The sequence below is a fragment of the Acomys minous genome, assembly GCF_964271855.1.
Source record: "Acomys minous genome assembly, chromosome: 16".
Taxonomy (NCBI): Eukaryota; Metazoa; Chordata; class Mammalia; order Rodentia; family Muridae; genus Acomys; species Acomys minous.
This window is the reverse complement of record NC_140498.1, coordinates 92,423,889-92,440,582: the sequence shown is the minus strand read 5'-3', so window position 1 is coordinate 92,440,582 and position 16,694 is coordinate 92,423,889. Positions and strand designations below refer to the sequence as shown.

The 16,694-nt window shown below is 47.9% G+C and overlaps 1 protein-coding gene across 2 annotated transcripts in view; it reads right to left on the bottom strand.

The window, feature by feature from the left end:
• Nucleotides 1-16,694, bottom strand: part of CCDC60 (coiled-coil domain containing 60) — a 161,920-nt gene that overhangs the window by 79,154 nt on the left and 66,072 nt on the right. The window contains exon 2 of one of the 2 annotated variants that reach the window (XM_084762189.1): nucleotides 13,103-13,182. In XM_084762189.1, coding sequence (XP_084618315.1) covers nucleotides 13,103-13,182 — 80 coding nt within the window. Of the gene's footprint in view, nucleotides 1-13,102; nucleotides 13,186-16,694 lie in introns of both variants that reach the window. The other variant, XM_084762188.1, reaches the window with a different exon arrangement.

Sequence of the window (16,694 nt, the reverse complement as noted above, 5' to 3'; positions counted from 1 at the left end):
GTGGGCATGCCGGTGGAAGGACGGTGGGCATGCCGGTGGGAGGACGGTGGGCATGCCGGTGGGAGGACGGTGGGCATGCCGGTGGGAGGACGGTGGGCATGCCGGTGGGAGGATGGTGGGCATGCCGGTGGGAAGACGGTTGGGCATGCCAGTGGTAAAGGAAATGCCGAGCCCGGCACGCGATGGGTAAGACTATGTGTTACTGTGGATAAAGAGCTCAGGGTGTGGAAATGGGCAGCTAGCTTTGACGGGGGCTCAGCTGGGCATCACCAGGGAGCTTTCAGGGGGATTTTCTTTCATGAATACACTGTGTTTTCATTTTGCCTTCCACAATCCAGCTGCTTGCTGATGATCACTGTGCTAGAGCAGAGAGGGCAAGCGTCATACCAGCCTCTTATACGATGTCTATCACTTTCCTTTCATTTCTGATCAGAGGCTCATTTTGTTTTAAGCTTTCTGAATTAGCTGCTTTTTTTTTTTTTAAGCAACAGAGATCCTGTGCGTATCTTGAGAAGTTCAGTAAAGAACTCGAGAGCTATGTATATTTAAGAATCAAAGATGTCTGAAGATGTCTATCCAAGCACCGCCTTCATAATAGGATAAGAAATTGGTGTATAAATTAGGCTCCACTTTCATGGTGAAATAGTATATAAGCATTGATGTGGTTCTGATGTTTGCATGGGTATTTGATTTCAAAGAATCCTTGGTATTTTAGGTATTTAGGTATGATAATGTTAAGGTATATGTATCTTGAAAAAGAGTTCTTATATAACTATCTAGATATTTATAGACAAGGAGGAAGAGGATGTTGTTTAAATGAAGCATATTGGGTTTATTTATAATTCTTATTTATATGAGTGACACCTTCACAGGAGCTTGTTGTGTTTTCGTGTCTGTCTTTGTGGATATTTAAATGTTTTTATACTAAAGTTTAGAAAATGAAACCATTCTTGTAATTTGTTTGTATTAGATATTAATATCATTTTCTAAATTAAAGTCACATTTCTACTGGTGCATTCAGAACACTCCTCGTTATGAAAATTTTTAGGTTATGCACAGACAATTGCTGCACGTTGCATTCTTAGGTTCAGTGGTTGACTTTCCAAGGCTGTGCTATTTATATAGTTCAAAATGGTCTTTAAAATATTGGGCTGAGGGCTGGTGATACAGCTCAGTGGTTAAAAGAGCTTGCTGCCAAGCTCAACAAACTGAGTTCGATCCCCAGACCCACATGGTAGACGGAGAGAACCAACTCCTGAAAACTGTCCTCTGACCTTCACACGTGCAAGCCACCCGCACAAAATAAATGATGTAAAAAACCTGGGCTTGGGACACTGACATGATCTGCTAGTGCCAAGCACACACCAAGTAGGTGAGCCAACGGCTTCATTTCTCGATAGAAATACCTATACCTGCTCAGCAAACACTGTCTTAAGAATGCTCCCGGCAGCTCTAATAGTCCCAAAGTGCAAACAAACCAAATGCCCATCACTACCAGGGAAGAGAGACGCTGCTGCATTTACACAGAGAACAGCACACAGACACCGGCAGAACAAGGGCCAGGGAAAGTCGTGGGTGAGTTCCTGAATCATAGTAGGGAATGGAGGAAGAGGCACACTGAGGGCCAAAGTCTAAGTGTGAGGAGTTGGGCAGTGGCTTCCCCGGGGGCATTAGTGACTGGGAGGGGAGCTTGCTTTGGAAGGCTGCAGAGGTGTCTTTTCTTCATGTGGATGTAAGTTGCACTTTCCCTTGGAAACAGGGAGCTGCCTCGCTAAAGAGTAAAGCTTCCTCCTGGGGAAGCTGGCATCTCAGAACTGGTTCCCTCAGGGATGCAGAGGCCTGCTTGTCTCATTTGAGATCAGGACATTTGTGAACCAACACAGCTTTAAAGCAACCCGTGAGGTCACCTGAAGTATCCCAATTGCTTGTCAGCTCAGTCTGTTCCCTACACTGCCTTACAAACCCTGCTCCTGGAAGCACTCCCCAATGAGCCCCTTACAGACCCTGCTCCTGGGAGCACTCCCCAATGAGCCCCTTACAGACCCTACTCCTGGGAGCACTCCCCAATGACCGCCTAACAGACCCTGCTCCTGGGAGCACTTCCCAATGAGCCCCTTATAGACCCTGCCCCTGGGAGCACTCTCCAATGAGCACCCATGCTGTAATAGTTGGTGTGGGAACTATACTCAGTAAAGAATGGGGTTTTGGAGCCAGAATAGCTGCCATCCAAGCTGCAATGGGTATCTGCCCTGGAAGTGTGCAGGGCCAACACACCAGCTGTGGGAGCCAACCACGGAAGCCTCTTTCCTCACTCTCTGGTTCAGTGTCATCAGACTAATGCTGCTACGCTGTAGAGCACTCTATACGTCAAGAGCTACTTGACCCGTGGAGGGCCACACGGTCCTCCCTCCAGGGCTGGGTGGGATGCTGGGAGCCCCGCCCATGCTGCAGCCCTGCACTCATCACATCTTTTCCCAGGTGTAAGATGGGGGAGCAACAGGTCCTATCCCCGAAGCTTGTACTTTGCAGGGACTACACTGTCATGCAAACAGTACGCGTTGTGCCTCCAAACACAGTCTGCGAGCTTTCCCCGGGAAAAGCAGTGCATGGGACTCCTGGAAGGCCTGTTCCCACAGTGGGAAGAAGCAGAAGGCATGGTGGGAGCGGATGCTGTGATGTGCTGTAAGGCCAAGTCTCCCTCCCAGGCTGCAGCTTCGAGCCCTCCGTCCTCCCCGACACCACATGCGCTCAGAGGTGTGACCCCTTGGGTTAACCTGGACACTTCCGACTGGGCATTCCTGGCTTCAGGGTTCTCGCTGAGACCAGCCAAGGTCTCTATGGGTGTACCCCAGTTCACTTCTCTATCTGTGCCATCTCCCCACTGTCTCATTTCTCTTCATCTGAGACTTTCCCAAGAACCCATGGGCGGGACTCAGCCAAAACACCCATGGGTTTTATATCAAGATTTTAATGTGGTTTTTTCCTTACCAGAAAAGTCATATGAGGGCTTACTCTTTCATGTTGCTAGAAACAGAAGCTTGTGTTTAGTTACCAGGGATGTCCAGATGTGTGCAGAGACTCCTGTGTCACGGAACACCACAGAGCTTTAAGATGCTGCTGTGTGATGTAGTGAAAGCCTGTCTGACAGTAACAAAGCACTGAAGTTGCAGCCTAGTAGCAGCTACCTAGCACATCTGGAGCCCTGAGATTAACACCTCAGAACCACAAAGCAAGCAGCCAAGCAGCCAACAGACCAGTACTATGCATCTTTGAGACCAGTATGGTTTGTAGCATTTCTCAAATATCGGCAACTACAGAACTTGCTTCCTCCCAGTGTATTTTGTAGGGTGGGTGCTGGGCTCAACTGCTAAAGGACACTCTGGGCAAGATGATGTTTTCTTGTTACATCTATTTATTCATGCATGTATGTATTTATCTTTGGGTTAGGTGGGGGCACAATCTGTGTGTTGAGGTCAGAGGACAACTTGTAGAAATCCATTCTCTCCTTCTGCCATGTGGGTCCTGGGGACCAAGCCCAGGTCACAGGCAGAGTCATCTTCCTAGCCCGTGACTGATTTCCTTATGCAGCTAGAGTGAAATATGTCTCTTTAAGTCCCCTGGGTTATGTTGGGGGAACAGAGAGAAATGATTTAATGATTCTGAGGAAAATGTCGGAAGACTTAAAATTGCCATCAATTGTCACTATTTTATCTCCAGATTTCTCTGTTGATTGTAGCTGATCTGGAAAGTCCCATGGTAACAGAGGATTGGAAATGAACTCAATCATGAATGGTATGTTTCCCTCCTCTCAGTTTTGGGTAATACCTCTCTCCTTCCTTCTCCCCCCCCTTCCCTCCCTCTCTCCCTCCCTCTCCAATTCCCCTAAAATCCTGGTAGGAAGTGCAAGGATCAAGGAACCAATTTAACTCGTGTGTGTGTGTGTGTGTGTGTGTGTGTGTGTGTGTGTGTGTCCAGCAAACATTTGTGTTTGTGCTCTGTAGTATGAGGGCCATCCTCCATCTTTGATGATGAGGAGAAGGTGTCTGCCTGGTCTAGGACCACTGGAGCCTATGGAGCTGGCAAGGGTGGACTGAGGTGTTGCAGCTAATCAAAGGGGTGGGGCCACAGGCTCAGGCCTCCTGGCTTCCGGTCTGTTTTCAGAGCTTCAGAGGAACCAAGGGGCACAGGCCATTCCCTGCAGGCTGTGTTATTTTGTCCTATCCCTTGCAGAAGTCCCACAGGCGGAACTTACTCTGGGACTAGAGGCATCGGATACACGGAGACAGACAAGGAATGGACAGGGCGCCTGGGTCACAATCGCGATGGTCAAAAATGCAATTAGCTTGAGCCAGCTTCCCCTAGCGTGGGTGCATGGTTGGGTTTATTCATTCTGAGTCAAGGATGTGGGCCAAATGTTTGTCCTCATAGACCATACAAGGGGATGCATTAACAGCAACTTTGCTGGCTTCGGAGCACAGGGAGATGTGATTGACAGAGATACTTTTGAGGTACAATCCAGAACTTTTAACTAGGTCTACATCTACATCCAGTGCATGTACTGCTACATAAATCTCGGGTCTTAAATAATTCTGGGGCTTTGAGACAAGACCTCAAGTGTGGCAGAAGCAGCTAAAGACAGAATCAGGGCTGGACTTGGGGGCTACAGATGGATGTGGCTATGCCTGAGGCATTGGCTGATTGGAGGCAGCGCTCAGCAGATGCCTGGGTCCAACAATAAATAACTTTCCAGGGGTTTAAATTCACTGATTAAAATCTGGTCTTCTTCAGAAAGGAATCTGGATGAGGCTGGTCCCTCCTGCTGGTCCTTTTAACTCCAAACCCCAATTCAAATTAATAAGGTGTTATTACGGATGCCATAATTTCCTCTTGTAGCTTCTAATTTAGAGATGATAAATTAGAACCTGTGCCATGACGTCATCCATGGTCGATGGCTGGAAGCCAAATCTGTTCTCAAAGGAAAACAGCACTGTGATCCATTAGTGATGTCTGTTATGGGCTCAAGGTAAGGGCACACATGCCAAGGATCTGCAATCCTGTATTTTTTTTTTCAGTTGAATGATGCATTTTACATCGTATTTGGGGAGTGTGTCTGGGTTAGTTGGGAAGATCACTTGCTGAGCAAGCATGTAGACCTGAGTGTCAATTGTCAGCACTCATGTAAATGCTGGGTGTGGCTGCATGCATTCCTGTAACCCAGAGGTATGGGAGGATGGAAGGCAGCTTCCTTGAGGAAGCCTGTTTCAGGAAAATAGGGCTGTGAGTGGTAGAACATGACACTGGGCACCCCTAGTTAGCCTCTGCATGTGTGTGTATCCACTCACAAATGTGCATATGCAACAGACACACACACACACACAGACACACACACACACCATTGAAGAAGTCACCTCACTCTAAGACACAGGTAACACTTGCAAGGGAATACTGATAACATTATCAAACATCAGTAAGTTATAAAATAGCCTGAGAAATGGGCTGGGCTGGTAAAAGCGCTGCCTTTCCTCTTGGCTTTATGAGCTAGGAAATCATTTCATTTAGGCTCCTTGGTTGGTGAGCCAACCTCCCAGGAAGGATATGTTCTAAGAGTATATGTCCAAGAGACCAGGGCTGTGGCAGCCCTCACGGAAATCCAAGACAGAAAGCTCAGAAAGCGTCTGGTCAGGCATATTTAGAAGGTAGCTCCAGGGGCGGGGCCTCTTGGCTGAGCACTGCCACAGTGAAGAAGTTAGTTCTCCTCTCCCCTGCATGTTTTTTGCTCTCTAATTCTTCCTAATTCATTTCTCCATTTCTTCTCTGTGTTGGGCATCTGCTTAGTGCAGTAAGCGTTCTCTACCTTTTAGCTTCCGTGGTACCTCTGGTTCTCCTCACTTTTCTTTTTTAGATAGCCTGGCGTTTTCCTCTTCCACTGCTAGCCAGAAGAGGGTGCCAGATCTCATTATAGATGGTTGTGAGCCACCTTGTGGTTGCTGGGAATTGAACTCAGGACCTCTAGAACTCAGTGCTCTTAAACTCTGAGCCATCTCTCCAGCCCTAGCGGCTTGGCTCTTGACATGTCTTCCCTTGGACCTTCTCAACATTGAGACTGATGTGCGCAATGACCTCCAGGTTCTAGCTCATGGCTCCAAAGCCTTCTTGGGGGTCAGGTGCGTGACTGCAGTAGATTGAAAAGGTGATCCCCAGTGTTCAGCCTTTTGTAGTGAGCCTCTATAGATATTATCTACTGTGAATGGAATCACTATTCCCCATTAGTCTAGGCTGGGTTGTGGCTTGCTCTGTCCACAGACTATGGCAGAAGTGATGTCTCACCACTTCCAAAACCAAATCACTCACCACCAGGAGACCTGGCCCTGGTTAACCTTAAGAATCAGAGAACACAGTGTTCTGACTAAGGCCATCCTTGGCTTGCCTATATCTACGTGACCTTTGGATAGGGTCAGCAAAGCCACCCACCTAATCCTCCTCCAATTTCAGATGCACAAGGGAGTCTGGGAGAAATGAGGTGTGTCCTGGTTTGCCTTAACTGTTAACTTAACACATCCTAGAATTCGCTGAGAGAAAAATCTTCATTGGGGAATTGCCTAGCTCACTTGGCCCATTTGTGAGAAAGTGCCTTTATTGCCTATTGATGTAAGAGGACCCAGCCCACTTTGGTGACACCATCCCTAGGCAGGTGGTCCTGGTCTGTATAAGAAAGTTAGGTAGGGGGGATGCAGAGATGACTCAGTGGTTAAGAGCACTGCCTGTTCTTCCAGAGGATGCAGGTTAGATTCCCAGCACCCACACGGTAGCTAACAGCAATTTAATTCCAAGGGACCCAACGCACTCTTTAGCCTTTGCAGGTACCAGGCACACACACACACACACACACACACACACACACACACACACACACACACACACACGAATAAGATATCCATACATACAGAATTATAATAAAGTATTAATGAAAAGAGAAAGCTAGGCAGTCGTGAGCCCCGGGAAAACAAGCAGTGGCTCCTACCTGGAGTTCTTGTTCTCGTTTCCTGCAGTGAAGGGTTGTGACCTGGAAGTGCAAGTCAAGTAAACTCCTTCCTCCTAAGCTGTGGACAGGGCGTCTCATCACAGCAAAGAACAAAGCTTGGGCAGCAGGTTAACCATCGACTCACAGGCCGACCACACAGATCGTGCTGGCTTCTCTTGGTTGCTGGTTGGACTGAGACGTACCTTGGAGCTGAGTAAGTCACACTTTTGGGTTTACCTGTGACAGGCTCCCATAGAGGGGCAGCTGTGACCTAGGGTTTCCCTTACTGTGGCCCTGATCCTACAGGCATGGAGCCAGGTGAGCAGGGGAGAGGAGAAAGTCCTCAGTGTGGGCATCCTCTCTCTTCCTGTCTGCCCTCAAGTGCTGAGCTTGTTATATCATGTCCTCCATCACAATGGCCTGTCTCTGTGTATGGATGTACGTGTCTGTTTGTGTTTCTCTGTATAGGTGTGTGTGTATTGTGTGTATGTGTGTGTGTGGTGTATATATATATATAGTGTGTGTGTGTGTGTGTACGTACTGTGTATGATATATAACGTACAGGCATGTGCATGTATCTTTTATTAGCATGTTAGTCTTCTTTAGTATTAACTAAGTTATCATGATGAACAAGAAATGTAATCCATCCCATGAGCACTTGTTGGGGACCACAACATGGACATGGCAGGCTATGAGCGCCTACATCCTACCAGGAAGATAAGCATCATACAACACACGGATGCCACCTTTCCCCTTGGCCTCTGCATCCAAACCATCACCCAATCTGGTGGCTATGACGCTGAGACCATCCTCTTATTGTTGTGTCTTTTCCTGACCCACTCTGGTGTCCGCTCTCACCATGGCCTTCCAGGCTATCTCTATGAAGTGAGTAGAATTCTTTCTTTCTGTTTTTTCTCTTTCTTTCTAAAATCAGACTATTCTTTCTTGCTCAGAATCCTCCAAGAGGATCCTCCTCTTCTGGGGAGGAGAGTCTCAAGGCTTGTTCATTGCTTTATTTCTAGCACAATGCTCCCTGCTTGCTACACACCTGGCGATCCCTCATGCTCAACATTTAAAATAATCAATGAGCCCAGGGAGCTGAAGGATACCATGATGGTTCATCTTCATTGTCAAAGTGCCAGGAATTAGTGCTGCTTATAAGATGTGCCTCTGGCCGTGTCTGTCCTCACAGGGTGTCCGCAGGGAGGTTTAAGTGAGGGGGGAAGGCTCCCTCTGTGAGTGGCACTATTCCTATTCCATGGAACGGAGTCTTGAATTGAATAAGAAGGAAAAAGGGGGAAATCCAGTGGAACAGCGCCCCTACCCCCACCCCCACCCCGTTTCCTGACTGTGGATGCTGTGTGACCAGCCACCTCACATAGCTTCTGACATGCCTTCCCGGATGACACAGCTTCTGACATGCCCTCCCTGATCACACAATGGGCAGCAGCTATGTGAGGTGGCTGTCAAGCTGCATCCACGGTGTCTCTCCACTTGTCTCCGCCTCACAAATGTTCACCATTCCTGAAAAGCCACCATACAGGTCACCAAGCCTACATGGGCCCTGGAGGATCCTTGCCCCACCATCAGCAGAGGAATTATGTACCTCAACATAATACATATATATCTTCATTTGCCCCCAAACCTACATTGGCTATTTCTAATTGCCTTGCTTCTGGCTGTGCACTGAATTGAAAATGCCATTGGGAAAAGAGCATCTCAGACTTGCTAAATATCTGCAGACTCTCCGTCCTGCCTGCCTGGCCTCCCGTGGGGCAGAGGACCCATCACCATTTGCAGGTGCCTGAGCCCAGCCACACCATGTCATGGATAGCCATGGCTTCTGGCGGAACATCTCTGTAACAGGGATGTTTGCTTTCCTCAAAGCGCAGTGTCAGTCAGCAAGGGTCAGTGGAGGAAAACACACCATCGGTTCCCAGGGTGGTTCAAGAACAGGGCCCAGAGGTGGCCTCAGCAGCACATCTGGTGGAACAGGTGAGGAGAAGGCAGTTAGAGTTATTCTGTTTCAGCATCATGTTAAATTGGCCATGAAGCCAGGGATGGCATGATTGAATTATAAAAAAGCGGGAACATTAAGTAAAAACCCAGGAGACGGCGGTTTGGTTCAAGGTAGGCTTGACTCTAGTAGGAGGTGATATGGACTGGAAAAAAAAAAGTAGAAGAGATGGCATCACTTTTGCTAAGGATTCACCTCACTTAGTAATGGGGATATACTCAGCTGGGCGCGGTGGCGCACACCTTTAATCCCAGCACTCAGGGAGGCAGAGGCAGGCGGATCGCTGTGAGTCCGAGGCCAGCCTGGTCTACAAAGCGAGTTCGGCACAGCCAAGGCTACACAGAGAAATCCTGTCTTGAAAAAACAAAAAACCAAAAGGGGGCGGGGATAGAGTCATTGTGTGTGCATGTGCGCACACATATGTGTGTGCAATTGTGTGTAGTCGTGTGTTCCGACTCTCTGCCAGGCAACTGTCCTTTGAAAGGAGAACTAACTATTCGTTCTGGAGGAGATTTTCCAGTTTCTTAACTGTCAGTGGCCCCGTGGGCATGGCTGCGGGGACCATCTCAAGGCTGTTTCTTGGTTTGGGGCTTGTGGCTCTTCTGTGTACCCTGTCTTCCTGTCTCTTCATGTCCGTCACTCAAGCAGGCTGACCCTGTCAGGAACCAGTGACAGACTCCTTTGGTCAGCTGAAGAGCGTCCATCAGAAAAGCCGCCACACACTTGTCTGTGGAGCCTCCCCCGTCTCCTGAGTGGCTGGCATCTGCCACCTTTTCTCTCTTGAGGCCTATCCCGGAGGAGTGGCATTGAGTGTTAACCAACCATTTCCCCCAGGGAAGGGCGGGAGGCAGAGGAGCCCTAATCTGCTTCCTCATCGCCATCCCATAAACTTTCCCATCATGGCTGATAGGGCGTCAGTAGACCCAGAAGTGGGAGGATGTTTTTGTTTCAACGCTCTTTGATTTCAATACTTTTCTGTTGCTGTGATGGTTTTTCTTAGTTGATGGTTGTGTGTGTGTGTGGGGGGGGATGCAGTCAATTGTGGTGGGGGTGTGGCTGCAGGAGCACAAGGCTGCTGGCCTGGGTGCCAGGAGGCAGAGAGGACAGAAGTGTGGCCAAGCCATAAAACCTCAAGGCTGGGGTCCTGATGACCTGCCTCCTCCAGGGAGGCTCTGCCTTCTAAAGGTCCCATAGGCTCCCGAAATAGCGCCACTAACTGCAGACTGTGTGTTCAAACACGCGGCCCTGTCAACTTTGCATTCCAACTGCACTGCTCCTTCTGCAGTATTCTTGCCACACAGATGTTTTAACCACCGACAACCATGCGAAACTAGATAAGAGTAAACCGTATAAAAGCATCAAAAAGGGGTGAGTGGGGTAGGGAGGCAGATTGTGGGGTGAGCATGAGGGCCTGCACGCATGTCTCCAGAACCCATGTGAGAGACCGGGAGCGGTTGCACGTGTGCCTGTAACCCCAGCCCAGTGGAGAGGGTAGAGGCAGGGGGATTGCTGGGGGAGGGTGGCCGGCCACCAGCCTCACTCCAGCTTCTGTGTGTGACACCTTATCTCAAGGTAGAAAGTGACAGAGCGAAACATCCAGTGTCCTCATTTGACCTCTGTGTGTGTGCACGGACATCACACCCACATATATACATGTGTGCATGTACCACACATTTGTGCACAGGCATACACGTGCGTGTGCACACACACACACACACACATGAGGATAGCTCTCCAGTATCTATTATTTGTTTTTTTAATATTTCTTTAACTATAAATTTAAATAATAGCCGTGTTTAAATAAGTAACTTATACACTTCCTGAAACTGTAATGATGGGCTCTAGGTGCACGCTCACCCTTTCTTGTCACCTTCCTGAGCCTGGGTCACCTTTATTTAGGCAGGGATCTGGGGCTTCACAGATCCAGGCACCTATAAGCCTCTATGTCATCACCAGCTAACAGGAATCGCGGATGACTATGGGACACCTCACTTCTTGGTGCCTTTTCGAGGGCACTCAGAGTTGGCATCTGTTGGTAAGAATGCACATGGCTGGGCTGGAGGGATGGTTCAGCAATTGAGAGTCCTGCAGACCAGCTCTGGGAGAAACCCAGTGAGGGGGGGAGAAAGCTTGTCCTCCTGCCTGTGATGGAAAAGCATATGTCTCGTTTTGCAGAGAACCTGACTTTGGCTCCTGACACTCAAGCCACAGTTGCTTGTAACTCCATCGCCACACATGCATGAGCGAACGCACACACATGTGCTCATAACTGCAAAACAAAACCTTAAAAAAAAAAGTGTGTGCTGGTGTCCTGGAGGATTGGCTGACTGTATTTGGGCCTCATTTCTGGTTTCAGCTACTGTAAGGCCTGAGAGAGCTTCCAGGTCGCACCCTGGAGGGATTCAGTGCAAGAGTCTCACCAGCTTCCTGCAACAGCTTCTGCCAGCTAAGTCTTGGCTTCTCCATTTTGCCCCTCACTCATCTCTAACCTCAAGGGTCCCAAGGCCCCAGCTGCAAACGCCCTCAGCCCTGGATTAAGAGAGTGGTGTTCAAATGCCATCCTGAGTTCAAGCTCAGCTCAGCTCGAGACTCTCCGGCTGAGCCCCGCTGGCCTCGCTGTGGGCCTGCAGGAGAATGGCATCGTCGATTATGATGTTACTAAACCGCTGGGGCTGCCGTCTCAGAGTGCCACGGGCCACGTGGGTTTCCCCCACAGCTGTGGGAGCTGAAATGCAAGAGGAAGGCCCGGACGGGCTCAGTTTGTCCCGAAACTTCTAATCTCTTCCTGGTTGGCTGGGCGGCCACCTGTTTGCTTCATCTTCATGCGGCCTCCTGTTCTGTGCGTGGATTTCTGACTTTCCTCCCGTTTCTTATAAGGACACAGACTGGATAAGGACGCCTGACCTCATTTAACCTCAGTGGCCTCTTTAGTGGCCCTTGCTCCAAATAAAGTCACATGGGGGCTTCAACACTGGAACATTTCACAGGGTATGGATGGGAGGGGAAAGCAGACCACTGTTCAGCAGTCCAGGGCCCAGGCTATGGAGTTAATGCTGCACACCCTCAGGGTGGACTGTCTCTTCATAGTCGCCACTGCAGGCTGACCCAATCAGGACAGCTCTTCATTGAGAACCTCTTCCGGGGTGATTCTACACTGTGCTCAGTTGACAATCAAAACGAAACCACAGCAAATGAGCTGTGCTTCCAGCCCTAAATCCTTTTTCTTTTTACTGAATACCATTTGAGTGGTAGTATTTTGGGTTAAATAAAACATTGCTGGAATTGCTTCCATCTGTTTCTGTTCTAGTCTGGATGGTCACAAACTTAAAGATTACATCATGGCAAAGCCCCAGGAGAGTAGACACATACACATGAAGAAAAGACAATGGAATCTGGCAAAGCCCTATGGGTAGTGTTGTACTGAGATATTTTTTCAGTTTCTCTCTCTCTCTCTCTCTCTCTCTCTCTCTCTCTCTCTCTCTCTCTCACGTGTGCGCGCGCGCGCGCGCGCACACACACACACACACACACACACACACACACACACACACGACATTGTTGATGCTACCTTCCACCCTCTTGGCTCACCCATTACTTTTACACTGCTGGACAGAGGCAGGGGACCTTCCAGGTGATAAGAGGTGAAGGAACAAAGTGTCTTGTGCCTCTCCTTGTAGTCTGGCTTTGGAGGTGGAGTGCTGTGCTCTTTCCCCAGCATACCTCATGTGTGTTTTGTGCCAAAGCAAAGGGATTAAAAGTTACTCCAAGTTGCTAAATCCAAAGCCCTATTTTACCATTCTGCCAGCTCCCTGAGAGGAATTAAGGGGGGAAGTGGAAAAAGAATGTTTATCTAGGAGCTGAAGAAGATAGCTCAGTGGCGAAGGAGTTTGCCCCTGAGTGTGAGTACCCCGGTAACCTACATAAATGCCAGTTGGGCACATCAGAGCAGATACAATTCCCCCTGAGGTGGAAAGCCTTTTCTCGGTTCTTTCCAAGATGTCTAGGCAAAGACTTCCCCTGCCCCCACCCCCAGACTGACCAGCAGCGTCTGTTGGCTCACTCACCGGCTTCGTCTAAGGTCCTTTTTGAGGTTTACAATTTCCTTGTTCATTTGCCTGACTGTCATCACTGTCTTGTCTGTGACCTGCTGGGAAGACAGGAGACGAGAGCAAAGGACATTAATACAGTTGCTCAAGGTGAAGCTGGGTCAACCCAGGCCCTGTATCTAGTGAGATAACCAGTTTCCAAAGAGAAAAGTTCAACTCCAGCTTATGAATTGGGAGACTCTGGGAAGTTGGCCCTGTTTGGCTTTGGGTATGTGGGACAGATGAATGGCTCACTTCTAAACCTTGTGGGAAACACCTCATGAAAACCTTCCAGAAGGAATGACTGTTCATTGAGGCCTTTCCAGTGTGTTGGAAGTGAGCATGCCTCTAGATCCAACATCTATGGTTAAGCATCCTTCAAGAGAATATTCCTGAAAGGGATGCCAAGGCTTCTGGCCAGATCATTCAGTTGCTTATGAAGACAAGCACCTGCATGTCCCATAAGAGGAGATGGACCAAACAATCCTGATGCATCTAGACAGTGGAATACTATACAACAGTCAAAAGTGACATCCCTCCATCACCACGATAAAAGTCCTTTTCTTGAAATAGGGGGATGGTTTTCAGACTTTGATGGGGAGGGCATGTTAGAGAGCACCGTTTGTAACATGTTTCTGGTTTCACTCTAGGAAAAATGGAAGACATTTTTCTAATGTAGCCCCCAGATGTACTGTTCCCTCTGTGGCTGTGGCTGACTTTCTTCCTTTTTTCTTAGTTGATATGGATATCATATGACTTTGCAGTAGGTATGAGCTAACATCAACATCAAAGAGAAGATCTTTTTTTAAACGGCCAAACATTTTAAGCACTTCTCAGACACTAGAGATTCCTCTCTTGACAATTCTCTGTTTAGCTCTGGGCCCCATTTTAAAAATTGGGTGATTTGGGCTGGAGAGATGGCTCAGTGGTTAAGAGCACTGATTGCTCTTGAGTTCATGAGTTGAGGTCATGAGTTCAATTCCCAGCAACCACATGGTGGCTCACAACCATCTATAATGTGATCTGATGCCCTCCTCTGACCTGTGGACATACATGCAGGCAAAGCACTGTATACATAATAATAAATAAATAGATCTTTTTAAAAAAAACAAAAAAATTGGGTGATTTGGTTTGTTGATATCTAATTTCTTGAATTCTTTACATATTTTGGATATCAGCCTTCTGTCATATTGGTGAAGATTTTTTTCCATTCTGTAGGCTGCTGTTTTGTCCTATTGACAGTGTCCTTTGCCTTACAGAAGCTTTTCACTTCCACAAAGTCCCATTTAGTGTTTATCTTAGTGCCTGAGCTGTTGGTGTTCTGTTCAGGAAAGTCTCTTGTGCAGGTGTGTTCAAGGCTCTTCCTCACTTTTTCTCCTATCAGGTTCAGTGTATCTTGTTTTATGTTAAGGTCTTTGACCCACTAGAACTTGAGTTTTGTGCAGGGTGATAGATATGGATCTATTTGCATTCTTCTACATGCAGGCATCCAGTCAGACCAGCACAATTTGTTAAAGATGCTTTCTCTTTTTTTTTTTTTCCTATTGTATAGTTTTGGCTTCTTGGTCAAAATTCAAGTGTCCCATAGGTGTGTGGATTTATGTTCAACATCCCTAGTCCTCAGAGAAATGCAAATCAAAATGACTCTGAGAATCCATCTTATACCCAGCAGAATGGCTAACATCAGAAGCTCAAGCCACAGCTCATGCTGGTGAGGATGTGGAGCAAAGGGGACACTCCCCCATTGCTGGGGGTTGGGGGGGGCAAACTTGTACAACCACCTTGGAAATCAATTTGGCAGTTTATCAGATAACTAGAAATAGTTCTGCCCCAAGACCCAGCTATACCACTCCTGGGCATATACTCAAAGGGTGCCCCACTATACCACAAGGACACCTGCTCAACTATGTTCACAGCGTCTTTATTTGTAATAGCCAGAAATTGGAAACAGCCTAGATGTCCTTCAACCAAAGGATGGATAAAGAAAATATTTTTCACAATGGAATATTACTCAACGACACCATGACATTTGCAAGCAAGTGGATGGAACTAGAAAAGATCATTCTGAGAGAGGTAACCCAGACTCACATCCACTTATAAATGGATATTAGCCATAAAGTACCGGATAGCCATCCTATCATCTATAGATCCGAAGAAGCTAGCTAATAAGGAGAGACCAAGGGAGGATGCTTGAGTCTTACTGAGAAGGGGAAATAAAATCGACATCAGTCGTGTGTGTGTGAGTGTGTACATATGCACTTGTGGGTGGGTACAGGTATGTGTGTGCAAGTGTGTGCATATGCACTTGTGGGTGGGTGCAGGTGTGTGTGTGTGTGAGTGTGTGCATATGCACTGTGGTTGGGTGCAGGTATGTGTGTGTGTGTGTGTGTGTGCAGGTGGGTGCAGATGTGTGTGCAGGTGTGTGCATATGCACTGTGGGTGGGTGCAGATGTGTGTGCAGGCGTGTACATGTACTGGCGTGCTCAACATATGGAGGTCAGAGGACAACCTTGGGTGTTGGTCCTTGGGTGCTTTCTACTTTGTATGAGACAGGGCCTCTCACTGGCCTGGAACTTTGCCAGGCAAGCTAGCCTAGGCAGCCATCTAGCCTCCAGGGATGACCTAGCTCTTCCCCAGCCACTGTCACCACTGCGGGGTTTGGGCTTGGTCTGGTGCCGCATGTAAACAAATGCTAAATTCTGGGCCCCAAGATCTGCTTGCAGCCCAGACAAATGTATTCTTACAGACACCTGTCTGTTGTTGTGTAAACTTTGGTTAATAAAAAAGCTGAACATCCTGTAACTGGGCAGAAGAGGGTAGGCAGGGCTTCCACTCCCGGGCTTGGGGTCTCTGGTAAGGACCATGATGAGAAGAGAGAAGAAGATAGAGAGAGAAAGATGGAGAGGAAGGATGTGGCCTGTTGTAAACAGTTTATTGATGGAGCCTTTTAATTGGACTAAAAGAGGGAAATGTAGAAGGAATCTCTTGGGTCTGTATGGAAGCATTGCCTGTCAATAAAAACTAGTGTCTGGAGCTGGAGAGATGGCTCAGAGGTTACGGACACTGGCTGCTCCTCCAAAGGTCCTGAGTTCAATTCCCAGCAACCACATCGTGGCTCACAAACATCTATAATGAGATCTGGTGCCCTCTTCTGGTGTGCAGGTGTACATGCAGGCAGAGCACTGTATATATAATAAAAATAAATAACAAATCTTAAAAAAAAAAAAAAAAGAGCTAATGACCTACTAGCTAAGGCAAGAAATAAGGAGGTGAGAGTTCCGTTGGCGAGAGAGGGAGAGGAACTCTGAGAGATGGTCAGAGAGGCGGGAGATTCCACCAGGGACTCTGAGAAAAATGACACATGAAACTGGAGGAGAGACAACCATTCATGTGGCACATGTAAGGTGGATAAATGGGCAATTAAGCTGTGAGCTAGTCTGGGAACAAGCCGAAGCTTACGGTCGAGGCATAGATTCATAAATATAAGGTCCGAGAGTTGTTATTTCAGGAGCTGGGGTGCAGGGGGAGACAGCAGCGATGACACTGCTGGATTGCATGCTCTGTGCCTGGC